The following is a 15,441-nucleotide window of genomic DNA, read 5'->3' as shown; positions in this document are numbered from 1 at the left end:
AGCAGGATATGACCCCAGGCAGAGAGAAGCAAAGGCTTCAGAGGAGAGGACTGACCTGAAAGGAATGGCTCAGCCCTGACCAGGGCTCTCCCAGCCTTGCACTGCTCTCCTTATGGCTTGGAGGTTGGTCACCTCCTGCCAGCTCAGTGCATCTGTGCTTGGATCACAGCCAACAGGGAGGTGATAGAAAACTCTGAAAGTTAAAAACTTCAGGGTCATTGCAAGTGGCAAAAGATCCCAGGATGATTCAGCATCCAAGGTTCTCCAGATCAGAGAAATACCTGATGGAAGTCAATGATCTCCCCCTCTAAAAGCAGTGACCCTAAACCCAGACCTCTCCTGGATCACAGCAGCTGTGTCCAGCATCTCCCCCACTCAGACATCTCTCAGGCACAACCTGCACCAAGGGCCAGCACCAAGTCAGACTGCTCCAGGCTCAGGTCTCATCCTCTGAGAATGTTGAAGCTTTGTGAGTGTTTGCCCTGAGCTCCAGGAGAAGGAAACTGAACTCCAGAGCAGCCTCTCTGCCAGCTACCTCTCCACCTCTCTGTGTCTTTGGAGAGACACCTTTGCTATCAACATGTTGGGGGGCTCTATGTTCCACTAGAAGCAACCAGCTCTGTCCCTGTGTCTGTGTGCTTGGTGCTTCTCTCCAGGCACAGCCATAGGAATAGATTTGAATTCAGGATTGCTTCATGAGGAAGGGCTGCTAGGATCCAACCTTTTCATCACTCCTCACTCTCAAGAACTCTTGACTGGCTGAGAAATCACAGCCATGGCAGAACTTGTTGGCTTTGCCTCAGCCTTGTGGACAGGCAAGCTGCTGAAAGACAGCTTGTGCTGAGCAGATGGTTCCAGAGGGCTTGGATTGCTGAGGGAATTTTCTCAGCCTTGGCTTTGCTCTGCTTCCAAAGAGCAACAATTCTTCTGTGGCTGTGTGCAGGCAGTTGTCTAAGGAGAGCAGAGGACAGCTGGTGCCATGGTGCTGTGAGCTCCAGCTGCAGAGAGCAGTGGAGAAGTCTGATGCAAGGAGCAGGGATGGAAGGCCCAGGTGGGCAGGGACAGCAATGGGGAGGTTGGGGAGGGTGAGGAGCAAAGTTGTCCACTCAGTGTCAGCCCTCAAAGGACAGCTTCTCCTCCCAGTCCAGACCTCCTGAGCAGACAGCCTGCATCATTCTGGCTTGGTGGATGCTGCTGTCACCTCTGCCCTCATCTGAGAAACAATCAAATAGTTTCCCATCAAAATCTGAGCTTTGTGAGGTGCACTTGGAAATCTGGAAGTCAACAACAAAGACACAAAGAGCTCCTCAGGGCACTTGGGAATCATTCCATGAACCTCAGGTACTGAGAGAAGAGTGAAGAAAATGTGCAAGAAGCAAGAAGCCAAACACAAAGTACCTTGAAGCATTGATTGGCCCCACTGAGGCTTGTTACTGCCAAAGCCTCCACAGGGACTCGTTAGAGCAGCTCAGGAGAGGCTGTGATTGCAGCAGACAAAGGCAAAGTGCAGGAGAGCAAACTCTGGCTCTGGTTTCTGCAGCACAAAGGCCAAGGCCTGAGCACAGCCCCTGGGCAGGCAGATCCTGTCCCACATGTGTGGGTCAAGGCTCTTCAGGTGCAGTGGGGGTGGGGGGTGGGTTTCATAGCAGCATAGCATGGCCTAGGTTGGAAGGGACCTCAGAGCTCCTCTCCTCCAACCTCCCTGCCATAGGCAGGGATGCCTCTCCAATAGACTCAGCTGCTCAAGGCCTCATCCAGCCTGGCCTTCAACATCCTCAGGAGAGGGCATCCTATCTGGGCAGCCTATTCTAGAGTCCCACAACCTTCATACTGAAGAACTTTCTTCCTAAGACCCAGTCTAAACCTCCTTTTCCTCACCTTCAAACCTTTCCCTCCTGTCCTGTCACCAGACACTCTCATGAAAAGTTCCTCTCCAGCCTTCCTTTAGGATCCCTGTAGGATTTGTGATGCTGAGTGGAGGACAAGGGCCTGACAGTCCCCAGCCTTCCTGGGGCTGTGGAAAGAGGCAGTGAGGCCCTCCCAGTGCTCTAAGACAACATCTCCTCACAGGCCTTGGGGGCAGAGAATAGCCAGAGTCAAGAGGGCACAGCCTTGGCTTCTCTTCATCACTCCCACCACTGCCATTGCCCTTTGCCAGCTCTCCCACAGCTTTGTCCTGCACTGTCTCACAGCTGCTTCTCCTGCCCTGCAGGCTGCAGACACTCATCTCACTTCCCCACCTTGGCCTTTCCATGCCTTCACTGACACCTGCCCACACTCACACTCTGCTCCTTGGGACACAAAGAGAAGGGCTGATCCCAGACTCCTTCTGGAGAACTTCTCAGGCCACAGCACTGCCCTTTGAGAGAGGTTTCTTGCTCCTCATGGCCAGTCTGCACCTGCCAGGCTGCACCATCTGGCAGTGTTCCTCTCTCCTGCTCTTTTCTACCTCACTAGGAGCTCCCAAGGCTGCTGGCCTTGCAGTTTCTTGCATCGACAGCACCAAGCCCTGTGCCTGCTGCTGTCCCATCAGGTACTCAGGCAGCAGAGACACAGCAACCAACCCATCAGCCCCTTCCTGCAGTCAGCCCAGGCCCTTTGGCAGAGGGCATCTCCCAGATCACTGTGCCCCTCTTCCAGCCATGAGCCCAGGACTGTCCTATCAGCTCCTGCAGACACAACTGACCTCACAGTCCCTTTCCCAGCTGTGTTCCTGATGTTGGCCAATCCTCTCAGGAGGCAGAAGTGGCCTCACCTCCCCCTTTCCAGTCCTTGGCTTCCTACTGAATGGTGAGTTCCTGAGACATAACTGAGCACAGGATTGCACACACAGCCCTCAGCCTCCTTGTGGCCAGAGCCTGAGCAGATCAAAGTTTCACCAGATGCATCTGGAAGATTTCCTACCAAGGGTTTGAGTGGAGAAGCTGCTGGCTCTGTCCTGCTGCATGTGTGGAGGAGACTCCTGCACATCCTCTTGTCCAATGATCCTGCTCAGGGCAGGGTTAAGCAGATGAGGTCCCTCAAGGCCTCTGCCCAGTTTGGCTTCATCTTCAGAGGAGCTGCAATGGCCCTGGGTCAAACAAGGAGCACAGGTCTACTTACACAAACGTCTGGTCAGAAAGAAAGAGAGTGAATTAGAAAGTGTAGGATGAAGATACAAATAGTAAAATCTGGACTCCCCAACCAGAAAGTACAGAAGCCAGGCTGGGCCTGCACTGAGTGACATCAGAACTGCTCTGCAGGAGAAGACAAAGAGTTTATTGCTTCTGAAACCATCCAATAATCTGTTGGCTCAGGGCAGCCTTGAGCTCCTGGTTCCTCAGCCTGTAGATGAGAGGGTTCACTGCTGGAGGCACCACTGAGTTCACAGAACTGACACTAATAGGTCCAGGGGTGGAAGCATGATGGAGAAGGGCTTCAAGTGGGCAAAGAAGGTAGTGTTGAGAAACAGGGAGACCAGATCCAGGTGAGGGAGGCAGGTGGCAAAGGCTTTGTGGCCTCCCTGCTGAGAGGGGATCCTCAGCACTGCCCTGAAGATCTCCACATAGGACACCACAATGAACATGAAACAGACAAAACTGAGCAGACACCTACTTGCTTAAAGCCCAGGGGAAAGCTCCTAGGAGCAAGCACCTTGTAGCTGTTGTCTCTGCCAGGCCATCTGCCATTTCAGAAGAGCCTGGCTTCACCACCTCTCCAGACAGATGCTGTCTGCCTTGAGTCTGCCCTGTGCCTGCCCTTCACCAGGTTAAAGGGACCCAGCTGCCTCCAGCTTGCCACACAGCTCCTGTGCTGTGCAGCCCTAAGCCCTTCATGAGAGAATTTCTCTGCACTTCTCCAGGTTCTCCATGCTCTTTTAGAAGTTGGAACCTCACCATCTCATGTGGCTTCCATCATGACTCCCAGGGACACTGCCCAGCTGGCCACATCACAGCCTGTCCACAGGCATGAGGTTGTTCTGCCCCCATGCAGACTTTGCCTGCCTTGGCCTTGTGAAACTTCAGGAGGCCTTTGATGGCCAAATCCACTCACGTGTCCAGGTCCCTGTGGACTGGAATCCCAGCATGACAGCATTTAAGGTTAGAGGGCCAGTGCCCCAAACAAGTTAATAGTGTGGGGGATTGCAGGACACTACAGGCATGGAATGAAAACTGCTCCATGGAGTTGCCACCCAAGGGGGTAAATACCACAGGAACCTCACCAATACCATCAGAAGGTACAACCCGAGAAGTGCAAGGCCAGGAGGGTCAGAGGTTCTTTGTAGAGTATATTACCACAGTAACAGAGAAGATCTTGAGTGAAGCAAAGGATGTGGTCAGTGCTGGCTGGGATACCCTGTGAGAAAGCTCTGCACTTGATGTGAATGAGTGCTGTGATCAGGGAGGGTCCAAGAGCTTTCCCTAATTGGAAGCTATGAAGTGCAAGGGAGGACAGCAGCAGTCAGGCTGGAAGGGACGTCAGGAGGTGTCTCAACCAACCTCCAGCTCCAACCAGCATCACAGCAGATTCCTCAGGGTTTCAGCCAAACATGTAGTGGTCACTACCTGGGGCAGAGCTCCTGCACACTCTCAGGAGAATAGCTTGCAGGGGCTGATTATCCTCATGTTGGAAAAGTTTCTCTCTCTGGGTAGCCTGAACCTCATCAGTTTCAGACCATTGTCTATTGTTCAAGCGTCCTGAACAATGGACAAGAGCCTGACACATTCTTCCCAGGATCAGAGCCTTGCTGCTGCTCATTCCTCCCAAGATCTTCCTTTTCCCAGGCTGGACAAGCCCAGCAACCTCTGTTGGGACTCTGCCTCATTACCTCTACACACAGGAACTGCCCTGCAGCTTCAGAGAAAGCTTTGAGGAAGATGCTCAGAGAAACAAACTTTGAAGGGTCCTTGATAGTGTCAAAAACACAGGGAACAGTGTTCCTCACGTCTGCAGTTTCTGGGTCACAGCAGACAGACCAGAGCTGAATCAGAAATGGACTGGAGAAAAACATTCGACTCTGAGTAGGTGCAGTCTCTAATGGGAGAGGGTTGGGGTATGAAGGCATGAGGAGACCTACTGTTCTGATGGCAGTGCTGCTCTGGAGCCCAGCTCTATCCCACAAGCAGCCCTGGCCTGTCCCTGCCTGCAGTCCCAGCACTGCCACACAGCAGCATAGTGCCCAAGTGCCAGAGCACTCAGGCCTTGCCCCAGCACAGAGGCTCAGCACGAGAGAGTGGAAGGGCAGAAAGAGCAGCTGAGGACAGCCCAAGCTCTGGGGCTCCCTGGCACTGCTGCTGTGCTGGGACTCTGCCCCTCCACTTCTGCACACAGGCACTGCCATGCAGCTCCACAGAAACCTTGGAGGATGGAACTCGGAGAAACAACTCCTTGCAGGGTCCCTTATTGTGTTGAACACACAGGGAGCACAGCTCCTGATGTCTGCAGTGTCTGGGTCACAGCAGACAGGAAAACACTGAACCAGAAATGGTCTGAAGAAAGACATTTGTGTGGGAACAACATTCTCATAAGGGGAATAGCACCAGCAGCAGCCAGAACTCAAGCAGCCAGGCTGGGACTGCACTGAGTGACATCAGAACTGCTCTGCAGGAGAAGACAAAGAGTTTATTGCTTCTGAAACCATCCAGTGATAAGTTGGCCCAGGGCAGCCTTGAGATCCTGGTTCCTCAGGCTGTAGATGAGAGGGTTCACTGCTGGAGGCACCACTGAGTACAGAACTGACACCACCAGGTCCATGGATGGGGAAGAGATGGAGGAAGGCTTCAAGTAGGCAAAGATGGCAGTGCTGATAAAGAGGGAGACCACAGCCAGGTGAGGGAGGCAGGTGGCAAAGGCTTTGTGGCGTCCCTGCTGAGAGGGGGTCCTCAGCACTACCCTGAAGAGCTGCACATAGGACACCACAATGAACACAAAACAGACAAAGACTAAACAGGCACTGGCCACAAGAAGCCAAAGTTCCCTGAGGTAGGATGTGGAGCAGGAGAGCTTGAGGATCTGGGGGATTTCACAGAAGAATTGGTGCAGAGCATTTCCCTGGCAGAGGGGCAGGGAAAATGTATTGGCTGTGTGCAGCAGAGCATTGAGAGCCCCACAAGCCCAGACAGCTGCTGCCATGTGGAGACAAACTCTGCTGCCCAGGAGGGTCTCATAGTGCAGGGGTCTGCAGATGGCAACATAGCGATCATAGGACATGGTGGTGAGGAGAAAATACTCTGTATCAATTAGGAACATGAAAAAGAAGACCTGGAGAACACATCCTGCATAGGAGATGTCCCTGGTGTCCCACAGGGAATTTGCCATGGATTTGGGGACTGTGGTAGAGATGACACCCAGGTCAGTAAGGGCGAGGTTGAGGAGGAAGAAGTACATGGGGGTGTGGAGGTGGTGGTCCCAGGCTATGGTGGTGATGATGAGGCCATTGCCCATCAGGGCAGCCAGGTAGATGGCCAGGAAGAGGCAGAAGTGCAGGAGCTGCAGCTGCCTTGTGCCTGGGAATGGCAGGAGGAGGAAGTGGGTGATGGAGCTGCTGTTGGCCATCTGCTGCCTCTGGCCATGGAGACCTGTCCAAGGAGGGAGAGACAGTGATGAGTTAAGGCACACTTCTCTCAGGCTCATTGTAAGCCCTGTCCCTGAGCCGCATGAGGAATGGATCAGATGAGTCACATCACTACCAACCCATGGCAGAGTTCATCACAGCTTCATATGCAGCAGGGTCCCAGAACTGCCATGAATATTCCTCTGGTGTCAGAACAGAAAGTGACCAACAGCCCAATCCCAGAGAACAAGAGTGGCATGGTGTCCTGGTTTGAGGCCAGGTAGATTGTCTCTTACCCCCTGAAAGGGGCAAAAAAATTACACTCATCACACAAATGGATTGCAGAAGTAATGGAAAGTTTAAATGGAAAGCAGGAAGTGTTGTAGAGAGGCTACAAAACAGAGTGACAAAAGAATCCCAAAGCATACAGAGTCGCCTAGAGCACACCCATAAGCCTCCCAACACCTCCTTTCTCTCCACCTGAGGGTGTACCCAAAACCCCTAGGGCTCTTTCTTCCCCCCCACTACTGTTAGGCTAGTCTCAGGCTGGCCAGGTCTGAGACTGCCCCCCTTCCCCGCCCCCTTCTCCTCCTTGCATGAGGCCTAGCCAGGCCTAAGAAGCCTTGAGATACTCCCTAGCATTACCTGATAGAGAGCATCTCCCACAGGAGCAGAGAGGGAAGAGGAAGAGGAGGACATTGCAGATGGATTTACAGGGTGCAGGATACTATGAGTATGAAATATACTATTTTCTGTGTCCACCTACAGGTTTGGACCCTCTGGATTAAACAGCCTCACATGGAAAGGTGGAGAAGCAGTGCTGCAGAGACAGTGAAGGGAAGAGAGAAAGGCAGAGGGGCTGGGGGTGAAGCCTTCTCCTTACCCAGCTCAGCTCACTGCTGCTCACAGGATGGAACTGAAGGGCTTTGGTCATCCTTCTGTGTGCACTCTCCAGGAGCCTTAAGCTGAGATGGAGATGCCTCCAGGAGCTACAGCTGCAATGTCCTGTACCCACAGCCTCATCATGACAGTGAGTGCATTGACTTCTCCTCTAGGGAGCTCTCAGCATCCTCCCAGTCCTGGCCACCTTGAAGCTCTCTCTGCCTTCCTCATCTCCCTGAGATCCTCTGGCAGTGCCCTCAGCCCTGCTGTGCTGTGCAGAGAAGCTGCTCCTGGCCAGAGCTGTCTCTTGCAGCACTGCCTACTTGCCAGCAGCTACTTCCAGCCCAGAAGCCCATCCCAGGTCAGCAGCAACAGACCAGCCCAAGGCATTTAAAGGAGCCCTCTGGTGGCTTTGGTGTCAATTCCATGAACCTCAGAGACTGAGAAGCTGATGAAACCTCTCCAGAAGTCAAAATTGGTTTCAAACTCTGAAGTTTCTTCTACTCTTAATGGGTCCCAGTGAAGCATACTGGGAAAGGGTCCCCAGGGTCTGGTTAGAGCAGAAGGAGACAGTGGATGCAAGAGAAGCATCATTGGAGGCACTGAAGCATCTCCAGGCTGTGGTGAGAGCAGAGAACTGAGGCAGTGCTCACAGGTCAGGACAAGCAGCTCAAGGTGGCTCTGCTGCTGAGGAAACCTGGAGGGGATTCATTGATCCAAAGGGCCAAGCCCTGACCCCCAGCCCCTGGCAAGGTATATTCTGTCCCTCACCTGTGGCTCTCGGCTCTGATTCACCCCATGAATTAATTTTTATCAGATGCTTTTGCAATAAAAACCTCTCCAATTAGCTGCAAAAACTTTGGCAATAATTAGAGGTTCAGCAGAATTTAATGAGCCCCATGGAGTATTTGGGGCTGATTACATCATCCTTAGGTACTGCCAGGAGACTCTGTCAAGCTGCTGCCAAGAAGCCTCTCAAGAAGTCCAAGTCAGAAGAAAACTCCAAAGTACCTTGAAGCACTGATTGGCCTCACTGAGACTCGTTACTGCCAAAGGCTCCCCAGGGACTCGTTAGAGCAGCTTGTTAGAAGCCAGCATTGCAGGGAGACAAAGGCAAAGTAGAGGGAAGAAAAACTTGCCTTTGGTCTAGGAAGCAGAAAGGCCAAGCCCTGACCACTGCCCTTCCAATAGAACCACCTCAAAGCCTCAAAGCCAAGTTTCTCCTCACAGGCCTTGGTGTTAGAGGCAACTGCCAGAGCCAAGGGCACAAAGACCAAGGACAAAGACCAAGGCCTCTCAGCCTTGCCAGAGCCCTTGGCCATCCCTACTGCAGCCTCTCCTACACTGTCCCATGCCTTTAGCTCTTTCCCTTCAGGCTGCTGACACCAATCCTGCTTTCCCTCCCAGTTCTCCCCCTGCCAATTCCATCCCTTCCCTGAGCTGTCTCAGCTCTCCCTGCCATTTTCTGACATCTCTGGATGGCCTCATGCATAGCAGCTCTGCCCTTGAAGGGACATTTCTTTGGCCTCCTCTCCACTCTGAACCTTCCAAACTGCACTTTCTGAAGGTTTTGGTCCCTTTCCACTCTCCAGAAGAGCTCCATCCTCTCTGAAACCACCCTTCAACCATGTGCACACTGCTATGGCAGTGCCCTGAGCCTCCATTCAGCAGGCTGAAGCAGCCCAGGTCCCTCAGCCTCTCCACAGAGATGTCAATCCGCATCCTGGAAAGTCTCCTCTGCAGCCTCCCCAGTTCCTGGCTTCCCCTTCGGACTTCTGAACTCTGCACCCAGATACCAGGAATCCAGATGTGGCCACAGCAGTGTTGAGTCTGGGGGAGGACAATTCCTGTGTCTGGCCACTTTTCTCCTGCCACAACCCATCTGAAGTTGGCCTTCTTCCCTGTGTGCAGGGTTTGTTCCATCCCAGGGCATTTGGAATAGGGAGAAGAACCTCAGGAAAGTCTTGCTCAGTATTGCTCTATGAAATGCAGACAAGCTTTAGGCCTGGTCCTTGAAATGGGAGCTTAGGAGAATACAGAGGCTCAGGGCCTGCTCTTGAAGGCAACATTTGCCCCAGCTCTTCCCAGAGAGGTCCTTGCTGTCCCCTGTTCTGCTCCCTCAAGCAGACCAGCACTCACACATGCCCTGCACTCTAACAGCCATGCAAACAAAGGAGAACAAGCTCAGGATTAGTGCTCCAACCAACTTCTTGAGTCTGAAGCCCAAGGCAGGAATCCACAACCATAGCCAGGCCCAGAGCTCTGAGAAGCCCCAGGTGGTGTCTGCCTTTTGCACTTCATGCAGCATCTGCTTGCTTCCCATATCTCACTGATCATAGAATGGGCTGGGCTGGAAGGGACCTCCAAAGGTTATCTTGTCCAACCTTCCCAGGGACATCCTCAACTAGATCAGGTTGCCCAGAGCCCTGTCAAGCCTCACCTTGAATATCTCCTGGGATAGGCACCCCAACCCCCTCCCTGGGCAACCTGTTCCAGTGTTCCACTACCCTCATGGTGCAGAACTTGTGCTGGCTCCTCCTTCCTGCTCAATCCTGCTTTGTTCCCATTTCTCACCCATGTCTATGGATGTCCTTCCTCTCTGATCCATGGAAACACAACAGCTTGTGTTCAGTGCTGTGCCCATTCCTCCTTCTGAGGCAAAGACCATGCCTGGAGCCATTCCCTCCTGAGCAGCTATTTCTGCAACCTGTTTCACTCCTCCCTGGGAAGCTGATCCTGCACCTGCAGTCCTATTCCAGAGGACTGGGAGAGCAGAGGTCTTCACCATGGCCTTTTCGTCTTCACTTTCTGCTGAGCAAGGCAGAAACCATCAGGCAAAGCTGTGCCAAGCAGAGGCCCTTTCCTTTGCAGCATTGTTTCATTTGTGCCATTTCACATCTCCTTGGACCCAACTTGGAGCCTCTCACTGATCAGCCACAGTTGTATTTGGGAGCACTGCCCCAGGGGCACAGATTCCTGACCAGCTGAGGGGTAATCTTTTCCTGCCTTTACTACCACATCATCAAGACTTTCCCTTTCCTCCTGGTGCTGCCCACCCTGTGCGTTTGTTCCTTATTATTGGATGTTGACAGCCTGGATGGATGCACACCCTGAGTGTTTTTCCCACAGAGGTGCCTTGACTTCAGGCAGTCAATGTTTGCTAATCAGTTAGGTTGCATCTCTGGACACATTTGGAATATCTCTTTTTTGGATCAGGAGCCTCTTCCATCCCCATCCTGTGCTTCTAATTCTGGATTATCCTTAAGGGAAGTGTTCATCCACAAGCTCAACAGAAGCCACCAGTGTGCACTTGCAGCTCAGAGAGCCAATTGTATCCTGGGCTGCATCAAGAGAAATGTGACCAGCAGGGCCAGGGAGGTGATTCTCAGCCCCTGCTCGATCCTGGTGAGACCACACCTGGAGCTCTGTGTCCAGTTCTGGAGCATCTATTACAAGAAGGATCTGGAGGTGCAGGAAGGTGTCCAGAGAAGGGCCATGAGCATGAGCAGAGGGCTGGAGCTGCTCTGCTCTGAGGACAGACTGAGGGAGTTGGGGCTGTTCAGTCTGGAGAAGATAAGGTTCCATGGAGTCCTTCTTTTGGCCTTCCAATATCTGAAAGAGGCTACAAGAAGGCTGGGGAGGGACTTCTTAGGGTGTTGGGTAGGGACAGGACTGGGAGAGAATGGAGCAAAACTAGAAGTGGGGAGATTCAGATTGCATGTTAGGAAGAAGTTCTTCACCATGAGGGTGGAGAGACACTGGCACAGGTTGCCCAGGCAGGTGGTGGAAGTCTTAACCCTGGCAGATTTTAAGGATGTGGCCAGGCTGGATGTGGCTGTGAGCAACCTGCTCTGGTGTGAGGTGTCCCTGCCCATGGCAGGTGGGTTGGAGCTGGGTGATCCTTGAGGTCCCTTCCAACCCTGACAATTCTGTGATTCTCAGCATGTCCAAGAGGTATTATCAGGTACTGGAATTCCAGTGAATGCCCTCCCCCCTCCAGCCCTTCCTTAGGGTTCTCAGGGCAGTTGCTGCACCCCCAGCAGTTGCTCTCATCAGCTCTCTGTGTTGTGTTCTGTGTCCATCCAGAATGGACATTTGCTACCAAGGGCTTTCTTTCTAGATTCAGGTGATGAGATTTTCAGTTCCCTTTCTCCTTCTCATCAGTCTGCTGTTACTTCCCCTGCACTAGTGCCTGCTGGGACAGGATCCATGTGATTAAGAGGAACCCACTGGCAATTTCTGGGGAGCCTCAGATTCACTAGGGGTGATCTCCACCATGCAATGTCCAGAGCAATGTGAACCCTACAGCACTCAAGGGAACAAATAGTTAGAGAGCAACCCCATGGAGGGCCTGGGAGTTCTGGTGGACAGCAAGTTCTGCATGGGACAGCAATGTGCCCTGGTGGCCAAGAAGGCCAATGGGATGCTGGGGTGCATTTGGAAGAGTGTGGTCAGCAGATCTAGGGAGGTTCTCCTCCCCCTCTACTCTGCCCTGGTGAGGCTCATCCTGGAATATTGCATCCAGTTTTGGGCTCCCCAGTTCAAGAGGGACAGGGATCTGCTGCAGAGGCTGTGAGGATGCTGAAGGGACTGCAGCACTGCCTGATGAGGAGAGGCTGAGAGGCCTGGGGCTGTTTGGTCCGGAGAGGAGATGACTGAGAGGTCATCTGATCAATGTTTATCAATATCTGAGGGCTGGGGGTCAGGAAGCAAGTGGCAGGGACAGCCTCTGCTCACTTGTGCCCTGGGATAGGACAAGGGACAATGGATGGAAACTGCAGCACAGGAAGTTCCACTTCAACAGGAGGAAGAACTTCTTTAATGTATGGGTGACAGAGCCCTGGAACAGGCTGCCCAGAGAGGTTGTGGAGTCTCCTTCTCTGGAGACTTGCCAGCCCTGTCTGGATGTGTTCCTGTGAGACCTGCACTGGATTCAATGGTCCTGTTCTGGCAGGGGGACTCAGGGATCTCCAGAGGTCACTCCCAACCCCTAACATCCTGTCACCTGTGAACTGTCACAGGGCTCTGAATCCAAAGGAGATCCCAGTAGGAAATACCAAGGTTCCAACTACAAATCATGAAGTCTGTCTGAGCTTCATCTTCAAGGATCCTTCTGAAGTCACCTTCCACTGCCCCCTTTGGGCTCTTCTTGGCTCTCAGATGATGCATCCATGTGGCAAGTCCAGCTGCCTTCAAAGCAGTGTAAGTTGTTCACAGAAGCTGAGAGGCTCCTTTCCATTTTGCTTGGAGGGGCTCCTGATTGTCATGGGTTGAGTTGACTCTGCTGCTGTTATCCAGACCATGCTGCAGCCATGCCAGCCTCAGAAATGAAAGTGCTGGCTGGAACAAAGGATGATGGGGTTTGAAGTTCAGGTTGCAGCATGGGAGGCTCCCTGTTCCAGTTGCTGCTTCTGGGTTCTGGGGCTTTTTGGATGTTGGTTGCTCTGCTGGGATGGCAGTGGGACAGGGAGGGACAGGCTGAGGTCACTGTACTTTTGTATTCTGATGATCTGATTTGCTCAGGAAACTCTTCTCTCATTTGTTTCTGTATCAACACAAAGAGGTTTTGTGTGGTGTTCTTCCCCCCTCAGTTCTGTGTTGGGGGAGGCAGTGAGCTTAAGCTGCTGGTTCAGCTGAACCCAGTACATTCCTATTCTGCAGTGCAGCGTGGAGCAGGAAAGCAGCTGCCTTAATGAGGACAGATTTTGGCAGGAGACAAAAAGATTGAAGTAACAAAAAGAGAGAAGAGGATTCAATTAAGGCTTGAGGCTTGTCAACAGAGTTTGACAGAAGTTATCTTACCTGTGGTGTGTTCACTTTGTTGATGGATTTGCTTTCAGGGGGCTGATGAGCTGTAGTCCTGTTTGTGCTGCTGATGGTGATGAGTGTTAGCTTAGGACAGTGACTCAGAGCTGTGCTGCCCACTGCCGGGCAGCTTACTCTGATTTCATCCAGTGCAATACAGGACACTCCCAAGGAAACCACTGTGAGATCTGCCCAGATGCTGGATACTGAGGAGTGGCAGGGGGTGGGGGAGGGAAGGGGCAAATTCTTAGGCTGGTGGTCACCTCTAATACTTTGAAATTTCACCCCTGAGCAAGTGCAAAATCCTCCCCAGCTGGGGAAAGGTTTGGGAAAAGTCTGTTGTCAGCCTGGGAGTTCCTGAGAGACAGAAATCACTGCAATGTGTTCGGGCCTGGCCCATGCCTCTCGAGCCCTTCTCATCTCTGTGCAGAGGGCTCAGGGGCAAGAGAAGGTCTCTGGACCTACAGACAGTGCCACAGGCACGGCAGCTGTGTCAGAGAAGCAGCCTGTGCCAGGATCAGCTGCCCCTCATAGTGAATGGTGCTTATGACCAGGATTGTGCCCCAAATATTACCAGAACATGCTTCTGTGTGTGTGACTCAAACCCCCTTTGTCCCCCATCCTTTCTGGAGTTGAGGGAGGGCGGGACCTTGGCAGCACTGAGTCCAGGTAAACAATCTGCCTGGGCATGTTTCCACCCCTGTGGTAAACAAGGCCCAGGCTACATGTTTGTTTGCCCTGTTTACAGCGTGTGCTTATGCTCATTTGGCAAAGTCTCAGTTGATTGGTTAATTATTGTGTTAGCAGTGGATGCTGACTGGAGCAGTATTCTTTGGGGCAAATGGTAAATAGGAGTTGTTTGGTAAACAAGTGCCCCCCACGCTGGTGTCCGTGCCTATGCCTGCGTGCGTCTCTGTGCCGCTACGGTCCGCCTCGCCCGGGACTTGAAGCAGCTCCAGAAGGCCTCGCTGCACATTGCCACTGTTGCCCAGCTGGGGGCAGTGCCGTGCAGCGTGGGGTCAACTGCCGCATGAGCCATCGCCACGGGAGGAAACCATGGCAGCCCCTGTGCACCACCGGTCCTGAAGCGCTACAGCCCCCAGAGCGGGGAACCTTTGCCAGGTGCTGCGCTTCGTGGAGCCAGCGGCAAAAGCCTCTGAAGCTTCCCCTGGGAGGCTCCAGGACCTTTGTGCTCTGGGAGAAGCAGCAACCCCGCGGCACAGCCACGCAGTCAGCGCCGTTCTCTAGTTCCTCATGAGGGCACAGCCGTGCCGCGCTGTCAGGACTCTAAACACATCACCAAGGAAAGATTTCATGAGGTTCTCAGCTCGTGAGGAAGCCAAACCTTTGCTTTATAGAATTTGGGTTCAGGTAGTGCTGAAACTGTCCTGGGTTGAGGGTTTGCCGGTCACCGACCAACCCCTCCCCCACTGCTTTTCCAATCAGTTTCAACTCTAAATTCTATAACTCATTTGGTTCCTCTGAAGTGCCCAGGCACAAACGTTCTGCAGAGGTGGTTCCACCAACCCAATACTGCTGCCTGTGAATGGAAACTAAGCCCCCTGCTGCATAGTTTGTATATCAATAGACTACCAATGCATCTATTCATTGATATCCTTGCTGCTCATTCCCCAGGGCACATCTGCAACACTCCTGTAGGGAAAAAGAAGCCTACAAGGAAAGCAGCTGATCCTGCAAAGGACCAGGAGGGATCAGGGTCCCCATGGGAACAAGAGAAAGAGCCAAGGCTGCTGGCTTGGTTCTTGTCTCTGGTTTTGGAAGATGACCAAGGACAAACAGTGGATGAAACAAGCAGCAGGCCCCAGCAAGGCAAAGGAAATCTCTGCTCCTCTGTCCAGGCCTGTGTCTCAGCTGTGAGGGAACTGTCCCAGAAGGTTCCATCAGCTCCAGAAGAAGCTTTTATTCCCCACCTGTACAGTCCTGTGTTTCAGCCATGAGGAGCAGCTGCTCCCCTGTCCAAGGGAGAGAATCTGGGAGGCACACAGCACAGCACACCCTCTGCTTTACTTGTGTGACCATGGGGAGGACATGAGGAAGTGGAAGGGAAAAGCCAATCCAGTCCTGGCTGCAGGAGTCTGTGACTTACAGGGGAATTGTCCCCCTAGAGATGCTGCCTCAGTTTCCAGTGGGAAATGGCCTAAGAAGAGCAGGGAAGCTGAAACTGCTTCTGGTCCTCCTGAAGGGACTCCCAAAGCATCTTC

General features: G+C 52.8%; 1 protein-coding gene across 1 annotated transcript; it reads right to left on the bottom strand.

Annotated features, from left to right (window-relative positions):
* Window positions 1–5,601: 5,601 nt before the first annotated feature.
* LOC137454374 (olfactory receptor 14A16-like) lies at window positions 5,602–13,838 on the bottom strand. Its single transcript, XM_068164421.1, has 2 exons — window positions 13,800–13,838; window positions 5,602–6,537 (listed from the first exon to the last, which is right to left on the bottom strand). Exon 2 carries the CDS (start codon window positions 6,532–6,534, stop codon window positions 5,602–5,604), a length of 933 nt encoding a protein of 310 aa, XP_068020522.1. The 5' UTR covers window positions 6,535–6,537; window positions 13,800–13,838.
* Window positions 13,839–15,441: the final 1,603 nt, after the last annotated feature.

The sequence above is a fragment of the Melanerpes formicivorus genome, unplaced genomic scaffold (genome assembly GCF_026170545.1).
Source record: "Melanerpes formicivorus ecotype bairdi unplaced genomic scaffold, bMelFor1.0.p_v2 SCAF_80, whole genome shotgun sequence".
NCBI lineage: Eukaryota > Metazoa > Chordata > Aves > Piciformes > Picidae > Melanerpes > Melanerpes formicivorus.
The sequence above is the reverse complement of the archived record's forward strand: the minus strand, read 5'-3'. Positions and strand labels throughout refer to the sequence as shown.